We start from the raw sequence: 17727 nt of genomic DNA on the forward strand, positions 1-17727 counted from the left end.
AGTGGAAGCTCTGCTGGTTTTATCATCCAATCATGTGCAAGCTAAAATGCTGTTTTTTATTTTCCTTGCATGTGCCTCTTGGATCTACAGCGACTTTACTTCCAAGTGCACTTGCAGTGCAAAATGGATTTTCCTTTAGTAAATAACCCCCATTGAGAGTCCCACACACCTATTCTGTGATTGTATTAGGAAGGGTGAGCTTCCCCACTGTTCACTCCTCACTTCTCTGTCCAATACAACACAAAGGACATGTGGATTTTATAAACCTTATCTGAGCCCACAGTAAGTTGCAGTGTAGAGGAAGGAGGAGGGCACCTGGTAATAATGTACAGGCGATCGGAGCTTGTAGATCATGTATGTCACACATGATCAGTCCCATGTCAGATGTTGCCATCACCTCCCAGCTCAGCTGTCATGTACGCCCCGCCCCCTCCCCGGACAGGCCCCGCCCCGGCCACACGCCTCCCTCGGGCTGCGCTCTCCGGTGCGCTGTCAGTTGCTCGCCATGTCTCGGCCCGGAGAGGAGCTGTGCGGTACTCTGTCCTACCGGACCGAACCCCGGAGGAACCCCCGGCTCAGCCTCTTCCACCTCAAGCTGACCGACTCCGCTCTCCGCTGTGTGCGGGACTTTCAGAAGGCGCTGGTAAGTCACCGCATCTGTCAGTGTGTGCCCCTATCGGTGCAATACTATTACCCCAAATATATCAGCTGCCATCTGTCAGTGTGTGCCCCGATCGGTGCAATATTCATTATTACCCCAAATATATCAGCTGCCATCTGTCAGTGTGTGCCCCGATCGGTGCAATACTATTACCCCAAATATATCAGCTGCCATCTGTCAGTGTGTGCCCCGATCGGTGCAATATTCATTATTATCCCAAATATATCAGCTGCCATCTGTCAGTGTGTGCCCCGATCGGTGCAATACTATTACCCCAAATATACCTGTTGTCATCTGTCAGTGTGTGCCCCGATCGGTGCAATACTATTACCCCAAATATATCAGCTGCCATCTGTCAGTGTGTGCCCCGATCGGTGCAATACTATTACCCCAAATATATCAGCTGCCATCTGTCAGTGTGTGCCCCGATCGGTGCAATACTATTACCCCAAATATACCTTCTGTCATCTGTCAGTGTGTGCCCCGATCGGTGCAATACTATTACCCCAAATATATCAGCTGCCATCTGTCAGTGTGTGCCCCGATCGGTGCAATACTATTACCCCAAATATATCAGCTGCCATCTGTCAGTGTGTGCCCCGATCGGTGCAATACTATTACCCCAAATATACCTGTTGTCATCTGTCAGTGTGTGCCCCGATCGGTGCAATACTATTACCCCAAATATATCAGCTGCCATCTGTCAGTGTGTGCCCCGATCGGTGCAATACTATTACCCCAAATATATCAGCTGCCATCTGTCAGTGTGTGCCCCGATCGGTGCAATACTATTACCCCAAATATACCTGTTGTCATCTGTCAGTGTGTGCCCCGATCGGTGCAATATTAATTATTACCCCAAATATATCAGCTGCCATCTGTCAGTGTGTGCCCCGATCATTGCAAAACTAATTATTACCCCAAATATACCTGCTGTCATCCATGAGTGTTTGCCCCGTTCGGTGCAATATTCATTATTACCCCAAATATACCTGCTGTCATCTGTCAGTGTGTGCCCCGATCGGTGCAATACTTTACACAGCGTGTCTGCAGATCACCCAACTCCTGTACTGCATCTGTCACTGAGCCCCGATCATTGCAATACTTTACCAATATGTGTTCTCTGTTCTGCATCTGTCAGTGTGTGCCCCCGATCATTGGTTATTACCAATAATATCTGCTGTACTGCATCGGTCACTGTGTGCTCCGATCATTGCAATACTTTATTCCCAGATATATCTGATGTACAGCATCTATCAGTGTTTGTCTTGATCAATGCAATATTTATAACCAATAATCTCTGCTGTACTGGAGCTGTCAGCATGTTCCCCGATCAATGCAACAGGTAATACCCAAATATATCTTCTGTACTGCATCTGTTAGTGTGTGCCCAGACCGTTCAGTGCAATACTTTACCCACATTACCCAACTCCTGTGCAGCATCTGTCACTGAGCCCCGATCATTGCAATACTTTCCCCATATGTGTTCTCTGTTCTACATCTGTCAGTGAGTGCCCCCCCCCCCCCCCCATCATTGGTTATTACCAATAATGTCTGCTGTACTGCCTCTGTCAGTATTTGTCCTGACCAATGCTAAATTTATAGCCAATATATCTGCTGTGCTGTACCCGCCAATGTGTGCTTTGATCAATGCAACACCTTACCCAGCATGTCTGCATATTACTCCTGTACAGTATCTATCACTGAGCCCCAATCCATATAATGCTTTCCCCATATGTGTTGGCTGCTCTGCATCTGTCAGTGTGTGCCCCAATCAATGCAATATGTATAACCAATAATCTCTGCTGTACTGTGCCTGCCAGTGTGTGCCACAATTAATGCAACACTTTGGGGGTTATTTACTAAAGAAGGCATATTTACTTTGCACTACAAGTGCAAACTACAAGTGCAAAGTGCACTTGAAATTGCACTTGGAAGTAAAGTCGCTGATCCGGAGGGAGGGGGGGTATCATGCAAGGGATATAAAAAACAGCATTTATCTTGCACATGATTGGATAATAAAATCAGCAGAGCTCCCCCTCATTTCAGATCTACCCCTTAGATTTACATCGACTGCACTGCCAAGTGCACTTTCAGTGCAAATTCAAGTGCACTTTGCACTTGTAGTTTGCATTTGTAGTGCAAAGTGGATGTGCCTTTCGTAAATAACCCCCTTTATGCCCAACTATATCTGCTGTACTACATCTGTTATGCCCAGGCCCCATCAGTGCACTACTTTGCCAATATGTCTGTAGATTACCCAACTCCTGTACAGCATCTGTCACTGAGCCCTGATCCATGCAACACCTTCCCCATGTGTGCCCGCTGTTCTTTACCTATCAGTGTGTGCCCTGATCAATACAATACTTTACCCCAAATATATCTGATGTACTGCATCTGTTAGTGTTTTCCCAGACCTGATCAGTGCAAATCTTTACCCAATATGTCTGCATATTACCCAACTTCAGTACAGCATCTGTCACTGAGCCCCAATCCAGGCAATACCTTCCCATGTGTGTCTGCTGTACAGCATCTATCAGTGTTTGTCCTGATCAATGCAATATTTATAACCAATAATCTCTGCTGTGCTGTACCCATTGATGTGTCCCCTAATCAATGAAACACTTTACCCCAAATATATTTGCCACACTTAATCTGTCACTATGTCCCCCGATCCATGCAATCCTTTACCCAGCGTGTCTCTAGATCACCCAACTCCTGTACAGCATCTGCCACTGAGCCCCAATCTGGGCAATACTTTCCCCATATGTGTTCTCTGTTCTGTACCTGTCAGTGTGTTCCCCCAATCAATGCAATACTTTACCTCAAATATATCTGCTGTACTGCATCTGTCAGTGTGTGCTGCGATCAATGCAATTCTTTACCCAGTATGTCTGTATATTACCCAACTCCTGTACAACACCTGTCAGTGTTTGCCCTGATCAATGCAATACTTCTAACCAATAATCTCTGCTGTACTGGAGCTGTCGTGTGCCCCGATCAATACTTTACCCCAATTACAGTATATCTGCTGTATTTCATCTGTCAGTTTGTGTCGCGATCAATTCAATACTTTACTCAATGGGGGTTATTTGCAAAAGGAAAATCCACTTTGCACTACAAGTGCAAACTACAAGTGCAAAGTGCACTTGAAATTGCCCTGAAAGTGCACTTGGAAGTGTAGTTGCTGTAAATCTGAGGGGTAGATCTGAAATGGAGGGGAAGCTCTGCTGCAAGCTAAAATGCTGTTTTATTTCCCTTGCATGTCCCCCTCGGATCTACTCCCAAGTGCACTTTCAGTGCAAATTCAAGTGCACTTTGCACTTGTAGTTTGCACTTGTAGTGCAAAGTGGATTTGCCTTTTGTAAATAACCCCCATTGTGTCTGCATATTACCCAACTCCAGTACAGCACTGAGCCTTGATCCATGCAATACTTTTCACATATAGATGTGTCTGCTGTACTGCATCTGTCAGTGTGTGCCCTGATCAATTCAATACTTTATACCCAAATATCTTGGCTGTACAGCATCAGCCAGTGTTTGTCCTGAACAATGCAACATTTATAGCCACCAATCTCTGCTGTACTGTACGGCTCCGTTCACATCTATGTGTTGCTATTTTACAGGCGTTTTTCGGGTGTTAAGTGCCCTGGGTGTCCTCTACAATAGTTGCCATCTTCCCCAGCGTGGTCAGTTTTGGGCATCTTTTTTTTATATCGCCACTCCTAACTACATTTTCCCTCTGCCCTTTAGAATTTATTTGAGCAGATAATTATAGTTTTATGTAGTTTGTATAGTTTTAATTAGGTACCTGTTTTCTACATGTACAATGCATATTTGTTTTTCACTTAACAATAATAGCCCATTGATGAACAATTAAACATAGTATATGCATGTTACACTTTTAGAACATCATTTCGCTTATGAACTTTATTTAAATGTATTAAATAAATATATTTATTTATCATTACTTTTTACCAATATTGTATGTTTGATTGTTGTGTTCCATTGTGAGGTATGAGACACAACTTCATTGCATTTTTATTGTGGTATACTAAACCTTCTTGGTCTAGTTTCTCAGGGGCGCCCTGGGGCTTTTAGAAGCCTGGAAACACCCCTGACCATCTTATTACATCTCCATTATCCCCATTCAATGCTAACCCATGCATTTACAATACATTTCCAACAGTCTTTGCCTATTGTCTTTATTATTACACTTGTTTCTTCTTCTTTATAGGTTTTTATACAAAATTTCCTATTGTTTGTATTTGCCTTTTTGTTGTGTGTATTTTTTCTGTAACACCTTGATTTGTCTACACATTCATTTCCTTTCCCCCTGACATGTAGCCTATATTTTACCTGTGACATTTCGGTGTAAAGCCCCTGCCATCTGTTCTTCTCCTGGGAAATGGCCTTTCACTGATAGCATGTCCTTGATATGCATTACCTGTTGATAGCAGCAAGCCTCCCACCTGCCAGCATATGTTCTGTGCTTTTCACCCGATCTCCACCTTTCCGCCTCTGTATAGCACCCTACCCTATTGTGTGCGCTCTGATCAACACCAGGATATTATTTCACCATAATTGGATGTCTGTGAATTTGGCTGCTTTCACACTGCTCCGTTGCAAAAACACAGTAAACACGCATATGCGTTTTTTTATGCGTTTCTGGTGCGTTTTCTGGGGCCTATTACCCAGCATGCACTTATGAAACTTCGAAATGTGATGCAAAAAAACACCAAAAACGTAAGGCAGGTACGTTTTTGATGCACTTTCGTCTAATTTTCTATTCATTTTAATGAGGACCTGCGGTTTTCAAAGCCGCACCAAAGATGCAGCATGCAGGTCTTCGCAGCCGAAACACAGTGGTCTGAGGAATCCCAAAGGATTTAAGGGCTAAAGTATCACTAGTGCGTTGATCTGCATTTTAGTGCAGCTGTAAAATGTGGGTCAATGCAAGGACACCTAAAAAAACATTTTTTTTTTAAATGTATCCTGGTCCCACTACAATGCTGCATTGACCTAAGTAGCGTTAAAATGCAATATGCAGGCATTTTAATTCAATGCAGGTCAATGGGGGTTATTTACTAAAGGCAAATCCACTTTGCACTACAAGTGCAAAGTACACTTGGAAGTAAAGTCGCTGTAGATCCGAGGGGGACATGCAAGAAAAGTAAAAAAACAGCATTTTAGCTTACACATGATTGGATGATAAAATCAGCAGAGCTTCCCCTTGTTTCAGATCTATCCCTGATGTCGCGTACACACGATCGGAATTCAGGCCAGAAAAAGACCAATGAGAGCTTTTCATCGGTAAATGTGATCATGTGTATGCTCCATCGGAATTTAGCTGTCCGAATTTCCGCCAGCCAAAAATTGATAGCATGTTTTCAATTTTCCCGACGGAAAAACTTTTTATCGGTAATTCTGATCGCGTGTATGCAATTCCAACACACCAAAAATCACACATGCTCAGATTCAACTACGAGACAGAAACTATTGGCTACTGGCTATTTAACTTCCTTTTTCTAGTCACATCGTACGTGTTGTACGTCACTGCGTTATAAATGATCGGAATTTGATGTGACCGTGTGTAGGCAAGACAGCTTGAGTTGAATTCCCTCGGAATTCCGTCGGGAAAACCATCAGAGCTTTTTCCGACGAGAATTCCGATCGTGTGTACGCGGCATTACAGTTCAATTTGAAGTGCACTTTGCACTTGTAGTTTGCACTGGTAGTGCAAAGTGGATTTCCCTTAAATAACCCCCTGTGGGGTTTTTTACGAAAGGCAAATCCACTTTGCACTGCAAGTGCACTTGAAAGTCGCTCTAAATCTAAGGGGTAGATCTGAAATAAGTGGAAGCTCTGCTGAATTTATCATCCAATCATGTGCAAGCTAAAATGCTGTTTTTTATTTTCCTTACATGTCCCCCTCGGATCTACAGCGACTTTACTTACAAGTGCACTTGCAGTGCAAAGTGGATTTTCCTTTAGTAAATAACCCCCTAAGAGTGTAAAATGCAGGTCAACAAAACACATGTATAGAAAATACAAGTTTGTGTTGTGATTTATGTTGTGACCCATAGGATGTGACGTCACAGGAAATCCTGCAAAATGCAGTGCATTTTAACACGCACTAAAACGCACATCCAAATCCACATCAACGCAAGCCAATGCGTGTTAAAATGTGCATAAAATGGATGGAAATATGCATCTATTTTCCCTGCATTTTATCGCCAGTCAATCAGCCTGAAGGTATTGTGTTTTTGCTGTGTTTTTACCACACAAAAAAATCACAAAAAAAAACACAACGGTGTGAAAACAGATTTGGTGAGCATAATCTCAGATCAGGTACACTGAAAACAGAGGAATTAGATTTTTTAAATCTTTTTATTTCCAAACAAATGCACAGAGTTCTTTTTTTTGGCTGTTCTGTGCATCGATTTGCAAAGCTTATTAACCTCCCTGGCGGTATGATTCAGTCTGGTTTTAGGTGCTGAAAGCGGTACAATTATTTTGCATGGAAATTTGGCGTTTTATATTGTAGTCCTGTAATTCTTAGGAATAACTCTCTTAAATCTGTTCAAACCAGAGTATAGCAGACATCCCAGGTATGATAAAATTTATAATATAATAAATAATGATAATAAATAATAATAAAAATTATTCAATAATGTAATCAAATCCAAAAACACAGAAATTTGCTCATTTGCAGAATTGTCGCAGTCATTAGATTTAGTGTTTGATGACGAATTTCCCCACAAATCGCTATCGCTCAATTCTGCAAGTGATTATAATTTATTATCGCTGTTTTCTAGTTGGTCTAAAATCACTTTTGACATAAAGGGACAGTTTTTGATTGCTATGGACAATCTCCAAATTCCAGGCAGAAAAAACAGTATTTATAATATAAAAGTACACGCAGGGCACTGCACAGACCACTGGGGACAAAGGGGGTGTGTATTTTTTTATACAGTACTGTAATCTGTAAGATTACAGTACTGTGTGTGTTTTGTGTGTATTTACTTTTTTGAATTTGGTGCCGATCTCCGCTCCCGTGTGCCGTAATGTCGCAGGGAATGGAGCTCGGCGGAACTCGGGCACTGTGTGAATCGAGCGGAGGACATCGCTGGATCCAGGGGACAAGGTAAGCAAGTCTCCCTGTATCCAGCGATGCGATCCCAAGTCTGGCTCGGGGTTACCGCTTATGGTACTGAAATCCCAGCCCGAGCCAGACTTGGGATCACCGCCAGGGAGGTTAAAGTGGTAGTAAACTCTGTTTTACTACTTATACAGTACCTACAGGTAAGCCTATAATGTGCACAAGTGCATGCAGCCGGGGATGTCGCCTTCAGAGCCCTTGACATAAACAGAGGCTCCTGCACGCATGCGCAGGGGTGATGTCATTGAGCCCTTGGCCACTCATGTAGCCAGAGGACGTGAACCGTGAAGGAAGAACGAGGGAAGGTGAAAGCCCTCTCAGTGGTGACAGCGCGGCGCTGGAGGGCTTCGTTTTAAGGGGAGTCTCTCATAATGTGCTAGTATGTGATGCATACTAGCACATTATGCCTTTGCCTTGTAGGGAAATTTTTGGTGTTCTTCAACTGCGTGTATTTAAAGTGATACTAAAGCTAAAATCATTTTTTACCTTAAAGTGTAACTCCGTTTTTGTTGAGAAAAAAAAAATGTTCCGCTCTGGGTGAACGATGTACATTGTTGCAAGGATTTTAACAAACTTTGCTGCAGATTCCTACCTTTTGTTATTCTGAAGAAATCCCTGTGTGTTTGTCTGTTTCCATGTGAAAAAGTGAGTCTAACTGGTGGTTTCATAATTATGAATCAGCTGCAGCAACCTCCAGGGCACTAATGAGCAGAGCTGCAGGGTCTGCATCCCTGTAGACGTGATTTCCTATTGGGAGTATCTCACCAAAAGTGAAATTTTTGTGCAGGGAATGCCTGAAATATGACTTGTATCTTAGTGCAGACTTCTGGGAAAATTGCGGAGCCAATCACACAAGCAGAAAATGATGTTTCTGGGGGGGGGGGGGGGGGGGGGGGCCTTCTGTATACATTCTGTATACAGAACTCCTCCAGGTAGCCATATTGCATTGCATTTTCAGAAAATCCAGAGCTGCAGATTGAAAAGGAAAGGTCATTTTTAATAACACTCAATTACAATATGTCTTGTGTCGCAATCTGCCTCAACAACGGTGCTGCACCCCAGTGCCACATATCCGTGCCCATCAGTGTCATCTACCAGTGCCCATCAGTGCCGCCCATCAGTGCCCAGCAGTGCCACCTATCAGAGCCACCTATCAGTGCCACCTATTAGTGCCCATCAGTCCCATCTATCAGTGGTACCTATCAGTGCCCCTTAGTGCCACCCATCCGTGCCACCCAACCGTGCCACCCAACCGTGCCATCTTATCTGTGCCCATCTTTGCCCATCAGTGCCGCCTTATCTGTGCCCATCAGTACTGCCTTATCTGTGCCTATCGGTGCCACCTTATCTGTGCCTATTAGTGCCACCTTAACTATGCCTATCAGTGCCCACCAGTGCAGCCTATCAGTGCCCACCAATGCAGCCTATCAGTGCCCACCAATGCAGCCTATCAGTGCCGCCTCATCAGCGCACTTCAATGAAGGAGAAAAATGACCTGTTTGCAAAATTTTATAACAAACTATTAAACATGATTTTTTTTTTGCATCTTTTTTTGTTTGTTTAGCAAAAAATAAAACTCCCAACTGTAATTAAATACCACCAAAAGAAAGCTCTATTTGTGGGAAAAAAAATGATAAAAATGTCATTTGGGTACAGTGTTGTATGACCGCGCAATTGTCATTCAAAGTGCATCAGTGCTGAAAGCTGAAAATTGGTCTGGGCAGGAGGGGGGTTTAAGTGCCCAGTAAGCAAGTGGTTAATGGTGCAGCGCTTTACCTCTAGTGCAATAAAAAAATGCTTATCAACCTATACCTCAGGGTGTATCACCAAAACAAAATATCTTACTGAAGGCAAAGAGACTGTGCACTTTACAAAGTGCAGTTGTACTCTGCAAGAGAAGTTGCTCCAGAGCTTAGTAAATGAGGGGGGCTCTGCTGACTTCCATCATCCAATCATGTGCAAGAAATATTTTTAATTTTTTTAAATTTCGCTTGCATGTGTTTGGGTATCCTTTGCAAATTGAAAGTATATGTAATGGTTCCTTTAAAAAAAAAAAAGAAACATGTCATACTTACCTCCTCTGGTCAATTGGTTTTGCACAGAGTGGCCCCTGATCCTCTTCTTCTGGGGGCCCTCAGTGGCGTTCATGTCTCCTCTTCTTCTCAAATGCCCCCACGGAGAGCTGCTCTCCCTCGTGGGGCACTCGTGCGGGCGGGCTCCCATGTCCTGCTGCTGCGAATATAGACATATATCTTCATAGCAAGCGGCTTGCTATGGGGACACACAAAAAAGAGGAGGAGCCAGGATCACCAACAGGGAACCCAAGAGAATGTCACTGCACAGAGCAGGTGAGTATAATAGTAACTTAAAGGGGTTGTAAAGGTTTGTGTTTTTTTTTTCACCTTAATGCACCCTGTGCATTAAGGTGAAAAAACACCTGTCAGTTACCGGCCCCCTAGCTCCCCCTTCCCCACTTTACTTACCTGAACCCCTTCATTCAGTCGGTGTGGACACTCTGTGTCTATCTCCATGGGCTACCAGCTCTTGATTGGATAGATTGATAGCAGCGCAGCCATTGGCTACTGCAGCTGTCAATCAAATACAAAGACACGGGCGCCAGGGGGTGGGGCCTCTAAGGGTGAGCGAATCTGCCAGGGGGTTATCTGATGTGGGGAGGAGCCACGAGAACAGCCAGGGACCTCGGGGGAGGGGGTTCGGGGGCCACTTTGTGCAAAACAAGCTGCACAATGGAGGGAAGTATGACATGTTTGTTATTTAAAAAAAAAAAAAATTACCCTTACAATCACTTTAACTAAAATAGAATTCCCTTCTATTGTTCTCATCTTCCTCCAAATCTCCAATTTCCTTTTTTGTTGGTCTATCACATAAAATCCCAATAAAATACGACTACATTTTTGGTTGGAACATGACAAAATGTGGAAAATTTCTGGGGGTATGAATACTTTTTCAAAGCATTGTATGTAGTAGCCATCCTCTGTTGCTCACTCCGGAGATGTACTATGGATTGTGGGATTTGTAGTGGGCATAGAGCAGTGCAAATAACCACAACTAACCTGCAATGCTCCTTCCAAACACAAGTCAGTGGGAAAAGGAGAGGTGAGGAAACAAACACAGTAAGGCTTGATGTACACGGGACGTTTTTACAACCTCTCCTGAACTATTTAACTTGACAGATAGTAACTCACGTTTTAAACGTGCGTTTTGCCGCGTTTGTGTTTAGAAGCGCTTGAGAAAAAAAAAATATATATATATTATATATATATATATATATATATATATATATATATATAATTAATTAATTTGTGTGTATATATATATATATATATATATATATATTTTTTTTTTTCCCCCCCCAAAATAGTCAATAAAAAAATTCCTGTAAACGAAATGCGGCTTAATGCAATTTACCGCGTTTAGCCGCGTTTAGAAGCGTTTGGCACTTGAAATGCTTCTAAACTCAATGTCTGAACTAATTTTTTTGCTTTCCAATAAAGGCATCAAAACTCAACTGCTTAGAAAGGACTAGAACGACCCTGTGTGCATGTACTGATAAGATAACAGAGGAGAGTTCAGGAGCAGTTGAAAAAAATGCCCAACTGCCCCTAAATGTCCGTTTACCAGCAGCAGTGTACATGAGGCCTAAGAAACAAGTTAATGAGAAAATTACAGTTGCATTACGTAGTAGATGTGTTTTGGATTGGATTATTTTTGGAGAATAAGGATAACGTTTAGTATGAGAAGGAGAAGGGGGCGCCTCTGGGTGTAGATTTTCTTAAAAGCAATTTATTCACAGGTCTAAAACGGAGAGATTTTGCACTCACATTTTCCAAGAAATAAAATGGCATGTAGAATAAAAGGGGTCATCTGATTTTGTCCGTCACTTTTTATCCCGGTCCGCAAGTGTCCTGTTGTTCTCTCCTGGCGTTACCACTGGTTTGTTGTTTCAAAAAAGCCGGCTCGGTGGACGCAGAGGATGTTTTTCCAAAGCGAGGCTTGGTTGACTGTGACACGCGGGTCGCGGGATTGTGACGTCACGACGGGCGACGCGTTTCCTGAGCGTTTTGGGTCGAGGTGGAGAGACGACCGCGCTCTTTCATCAGGCCAATCACATATGTATTATCGTTGCATATAAGCTTATACAGACAGCCTTTTTAAGTATATTATTATGTGATTTTTGCGCCTTTACATGTTGTATAACGTTTAGTATCACTTTAATTTTGAACTTGCCCTTGATTTATAATTGCCCCCCCCCCCTTTTATTTTATTTATTTATTTTTATGAATAATGCTATGACTAGCTTACAGAATTTTATGTGTATTTCATTCTGTGTGATCACAATTCTCCGCTCAGCATTCAGTGTATTCCTTCACACCTAGGAAATGGCTATAAATCTCTGTCAGATTCCGATGAGCTGTAACACCAATCGTCTGTTCTCAGCATAAAGTGCAGGTCATGACAAGCCGACTTTATCATATCCATCTCACCTACAATATGTTTTTCTTGTTTGCTTTTTAGAAATAAGGATTTGACGAAACTCTATAGAACTCAGAGATCAGCCAGTCCATCCTAGGGTCAGAAGAGGCTCTTCTTTTGCCAACAATAGAAAAATTATAAAAAAATAAAACAAAAAGTATAAAAAATAAGCCTTTCGAAAACGCACGTTCTTGCATGCGTTTTCACTCTACATGCAAAGGGCAGCTCATTCATTGCAGTGGGCTGCCCTACACACAACAACGCGCACCAAAGAAGCCCATGTACCTTTTTGGGCGTTGAGCTTTGTGCGTTTTTTAACTGCGCATTTGTCGTGTGTTTTGATGCATTCAAACATGCACTTCTGTTTGCCATGTTTGGGGTACTATTAACCACTGGGCACTTAAACCCCCTTCCTAACCAGACCAATTGTCAGCTTTCGGTGCTCTCACACTTTGAATGACAATTACTCAGTCATGCAACACTGTACCCATATGAAATGTTTGTCCTTTTTTTCACACATATAGAACTTTCTTTTGGTGGTATTTAATAACCGCTGTTTTTTTTTGTGCTATTAATCAAAAAAGACTGAAAATTCGGTAAAAAATAAAAAAAAAATTATTTTGTTTCTTTTAAAATTTATTGCAGAGAATTGGCGAGTCTTGGCAGGATTAGAGGATTGGCAGAGTATTGGCAGAGGATTGGCAGATTATTGCAGAGTATTGACAGAGTATTGCAGTGTGGCAGAGTATTGGCAGAGTATTGCAGTGTTGCAGAGTATTGGCAGAGAATTGCAGTGTTGCAGAGTATTGGCAGAGTATTGCACAGTGTTGCAGAGTATTGACAGAGAATTGCAGTGTTGCAGAGTATTGGCAGAGTATTGCACAGTGTTGCAGAGTATTGGCAGAGTATTGCACAGTGTTGCAGAGTATTGACAGAGAATTGCAGTGTTGCAGAGTATTGGCAGAGTATTGCACAGTGTTGCAGAGTATTGACAGAGAATTGCAGTGTTGCAGAGTATTGGCAGAGTATTGCACAGTGTTGCAGAGTATTGACAGAGAATTGCAGTGTTGCAGAGTATTGGCAGAGTATTGCACAGTGTTGCAGAGTATTGGCAGAGTATTGCACAGTGTTGCAGAGTATTGGCAGAGTATTGCACAGTGTTGCAGAGTATTGGCAGAGTATTGCACAGTGTTGCAGAGTATTGGCAGATTATTGCACAGTGTTGCAGAGTATTGGCAGAGTATTGCATAGTGTTGCAGTGTATTGGCAGAGTATTGCACAGTGTTGCAGAGTATTGGCAGAGTATTGCACAGTGTTGCAGAGTATTGGCAGATTATTGCACAGTGTTGCAGAGTATTGCACAGTGTTGCATAGTATTGGCAGAGTATTGCACAGTGTTGCAGAGTATTGGCAGAGTATTGCACAGTGTTGCAGAGTATTGGCAGATTATTGCACAGTATGGGCAGAGTACTGCAAATTATTGGCACTGAGCAGCGCTGTGGGCACTTCACATCCAGCCCAAAGCGCTACTGCCATCTCTCCCCCTCTCCCCTCTCACTGTACCGATCGGTACAGAGAGGGGAGGGAGGAACCGGCATCATGACGTGACGCCGGTTTGTTTACAAGTGATTGCTCCGTCATCAGACGGAGCAATTACGTGGTAAATGGCCACTATCAGTTTACCGTGATCCGTGACGCTCCAGGTCCTCTGGACCCTGCGGTCACGGATGTTCCCTGGGGCGCGGCACAGGGGGCGTGGGAGCAAGATTCTGGGAGGACGTCCATGGATGCCCTCCCAGAATAAGTCGACCGTGCTGTAGCCGTCTTTCGGCTATGGCCCGGTCGGCATATGGTTAACAATGAAAGCTGTGAATGGAGCTCCAAAAGCTGAAGTATTGTCAGGAATTATTTTTTTCCATTTACACAGTAAAAATAAGTTAGCGCTAATGATATTTACTGCAGCGTTTGTAAGCCCTTGTTCACAACGGTGTGATTTGTCATGTGATTTGACAGTTCCAAATCGCATGACAAGTTTCACCCCATTGCTGACAATGGAACCATTCCAAATACTGCGACTTATGTTGCAGCGACTTTGGAAAGGGTCCTTGCTCTACTTTTTTCTGATTTCATTGCAACGTCTCTTGGGGTTTGTCCAGTCTTGCATTAGCTTTGCATTACCCAAGATTGTTTTTACAGTAACATGGTAAATCCCAGTTACCATTGTTTTTATGAGTATTCCATAGCTCCCAACTGTACCTGATTTCGAGGGACTGTCCCTGATTTGGAGCAATGTCCCTCTGTCCCTCATTCCACCTCATTTGTCCCTCATTTTAGTCTAATCTATATAGTTGTATATAAAATGCACTTTTTATCTTTCAAAAAGTGTTCTTAGTGCTAAACCTTTCATCAGATTTCTAAATTGTACATTTTAAAAGCCAATGTAAGGGAATAGTAGTAAAAAGCCCTTGTGGACTTGATTAAGCTTTTTTTTGGCTAATTCTCTTTTAAAGGGGTGGGGCAGGGGGTGTAGCAGGGGGCATGTCCTATGCCTACATACGTATGGTAGTAGGTGTCCCTCATTCACATTTTGAAATGTTGGGAGGTATGGTATCCCTCTGTAAAACATTAATGCCCGTCCAGATGTTCGTTCCCAGATATTCATTCCAAGACGTTCGTTCCAAGATGTTCACGGCCAGATGTCCATGTCAAGATAGCTTCCCAACTGAATGCTAAAGCAATATCTCTATCAGTACTGTTACATACAAGGAGCTAGGCTTTGAAATGATGGCTTGTTGACAGGCACCTGTAAAGTCTACAGATGTTCTACAGCATCAGAAATCTACAGTCTCAGTTTCTTCATTAATACTTTCAGTTTCCGTATAGAACACTATTCTTTCTACCTAAATTAGTATTTAGAAGCAGAATTTGGACGTTATCAGTGTAAAGTGAGACTAGAGAAACAGGTGCATGGAACAACATGCATTCTTTTCAAGTATTAGTTTCACACATATGACAGCCTATGACGGCCCTTCTTAACCTTTTTTACCCCAGAAAAACCCTTGAAATAATTTGAATGTATCAGGGAACCCCTGCTAAAAATAATTATAGATCCAGCTTACTGTACATTAGAGTACTAAGCAAGTTGTAAATATAAAAACAAATAAATAAAACAATGAAAAATTTAGCGTATTTAGTGAATGGGACAACCAGAGTAGATCATATTTAACATCACTCTGAACTATTTTCAGTAATAATTAATAACGTAATAAATATTAATGGCCAGAAAAGAAACGCAGAGCTAAATGGACAAGTTACCCCATCCATTGGATGCCAATGCAGTGCTTCTTCACACTGAATGTCAGTGGGAGAAGTACTCTAGATTAGTGTTTAATGAAAGAAGTACCCTAGTGGTAGTCATTGGGAGAAGTACCCTAGATTGGTGGTCACTGGAGGAAGAAGCCAAGGATAATGGTCAGTGGGGGAAGTACCCAAGATTGGTAGTCATTGGGGTAGGTAGCCAACATTGGTGGTCAGTGAGGAAAAGACTCAAGATTGGTGGTCAGTGGGAGAAGGACACAAAATTGAAGGTCAGTGAGAGAAGAACCAAAGGTTAGTGGTCAGTGGGAGTAGTATCCAAGGTTAGTGGTCAGTGGGGAAAGTACCCAAAATTGGTGGTCAGTGGGAGAAGTAACCAAGATTAATGAAAAAATGGGAGATGTGGACAATGTTGGTGGTCAGTAGGGAGAAGTAACCAAGGTCGGTGGTCAGTAGGGAGAAGTAACTAAGGTCGGTGGTCAGTGGGACGAGGTACTCAATGTTAGTGGTCAGTGGGAGAAGTGCCCAAGATTGGTGGTCATTGAGAGCAGTGCCCAAGATTGGTGGTCTTTGAGAGCAGTGCCCAAGATTGGTGGCCATGGAGAGCAGTGCCCAAGATTGATGGTCATGGAGAGCAGTGCCCAAGATTGATGGCCATGGAGAGCAGTGCCCAAGATTGATGGTCACGGAGAGCAGTACCCAAGATTGGTGGCCAGTGAGTGAAGCGCCCAAAAGTGGTAGTCAGTGGAAGCACTCAAGATTGGTGGTCAGTGGGAGAGGTATCCTGGATAAGACAGGAGATCAATCTGCCAATGCCACCACTGCTCAAGGAACCCCTAGCAGCCTCTGCTCTGAAGGAACCCTGGTTGAGAAAACATCTTATAGTGGTAAGAAGCAGGGTGGATAAAAATCAATGATTTTTTTTGAAAAATAAAAAAATCAGATTTTTTTTTAAATTTAAATCTGATTTTTTGGATTTGAATAATTTTTTTTCAGGGATTTTTATTACATTTATTTTAATTAAATGCTTTTGGAGTACAAATCTATCTAAAGATAGTTTTCTATTTAGGATATATTAATAATTTAGTTTATTCAGCATGAAATGGAGCTTAGTTATGTAGCATGAGGCTGTATATTCTGCAATATTTACACATATTTTGGTAAAGTCATTCAATGAATCCAAGCTCTGCAAGCTAAGATAACATGCACTGCATTGATGCATTCACATAATTTCCCAGTAACCATGAGATAAAACAAAGTTCAGGAATATTCCTTTATTCCATTGTTTTGCAACTCTGTGTAGACTACAAACTGTATGAATCGGTTCTCAGATCGCTGTTTTACTAACCTGATGGCTTATTATTCTAAATAGGAAACCTTCATTTTGTTTGCAAATATTAAAGATTCTAACAACCACCAAGAATGAGTCCTTATATTTAAACAGCACCTGTCATTTCTGATCCATCATGGCAGCGCCTGTTATGCCCTGTACAGACGATCGGACGTTCCGACGTCAAAATCCATCTGATTTTTTCAGACGGATTTTGGCCCAAACTTGTCTTGCATACACACGGTTGTACAAAGTTGATGGAAAATCCGATCGTTCAGAACGAGGTGACGTAAAACACGTACGACGGGACTATGAAGAGGGCAGTAGCCAATAGCTTTCGTCTCTTGTTTATTCTGAGCATGCGTGGCACTTTATGAGTCGGAATTGTCTACACACGATCGGAATTTAAACGATCGGATTTTGTTGATGGAAAATTTTGGATCCTGCACTCAAACTTTGTGTGTCGGAAATTCCGACGGAAAAAGTCAGATGGAGCCTACACACGATCAAATTTTCCGACAACACGATCCGATCGCACGTTTTCTGTTGGAAAGTCTGACCGTGTGTACAGGGCATTAGCAGGCATCCACCCACCTGCTGCTGTCACATCCCTCACCTTGTTGTGTCACTGCCGCATCACCAGCCGTCCCATTAATGTGAATGGGACTGTCAGTGAGTCAACAGCGGATCAGAGGAGGAGGCGCTACGGGACAGAGATGACAGATGATTGCTCTTTAAAAATTATGATTTAATCAAGTTGATTTT

At 42.5% G+C, this 17727-nt stretch overlaps 1 protein-coding gene across 4 annotated transcripts in view; it reads left to right on the plus strand.

Moving 5' to 3' along the window:
- Positions 1 to 457: 457 nt before the first annotated feature.
- Positions 458 to 17727, plus strand: part of ELL3 (elongation factor for RNA polymerase II 3) — a 206123-nt gene continuing 188853 nt past the window's right edge. For 3 of the 4 annotated variants that reach the window (XR_013270754.1, XM_077472012.1, XM_077472013.1), the window contains exon 1: positions 458 to 643. Coding sequence is in view for 3 of the 4 variants with exons in the window: in XM_077472012.1 (XP_077328138.1) it covers positions 506 to 643 (138 nt within the window). In the remaining variant the exon portion in view is untranslated. The remainder of the gene's footprint in view (positions 644 to 17727) is intronic. The other variant, XM_077472011.1, reaches the window with a different exon arrangement.

Source organism: Lithobates pipiens, unplaced genomic scaffold, assembly GCF_037356315.1.
Source record: "Lithobates pipiens isolate NorthernLeopardFrog02 unplaced genomic scaffold, aLitPip1_a1.2 Scaffold_8, whole genome shotgun sequence".
NCBI classification, from domain to species: domain Eukaryota; kingdom Metazoa; phylum Chordata; class Amphibia; order Anura; family Ranidae; genus Lithobates; species Lithobates pipiens.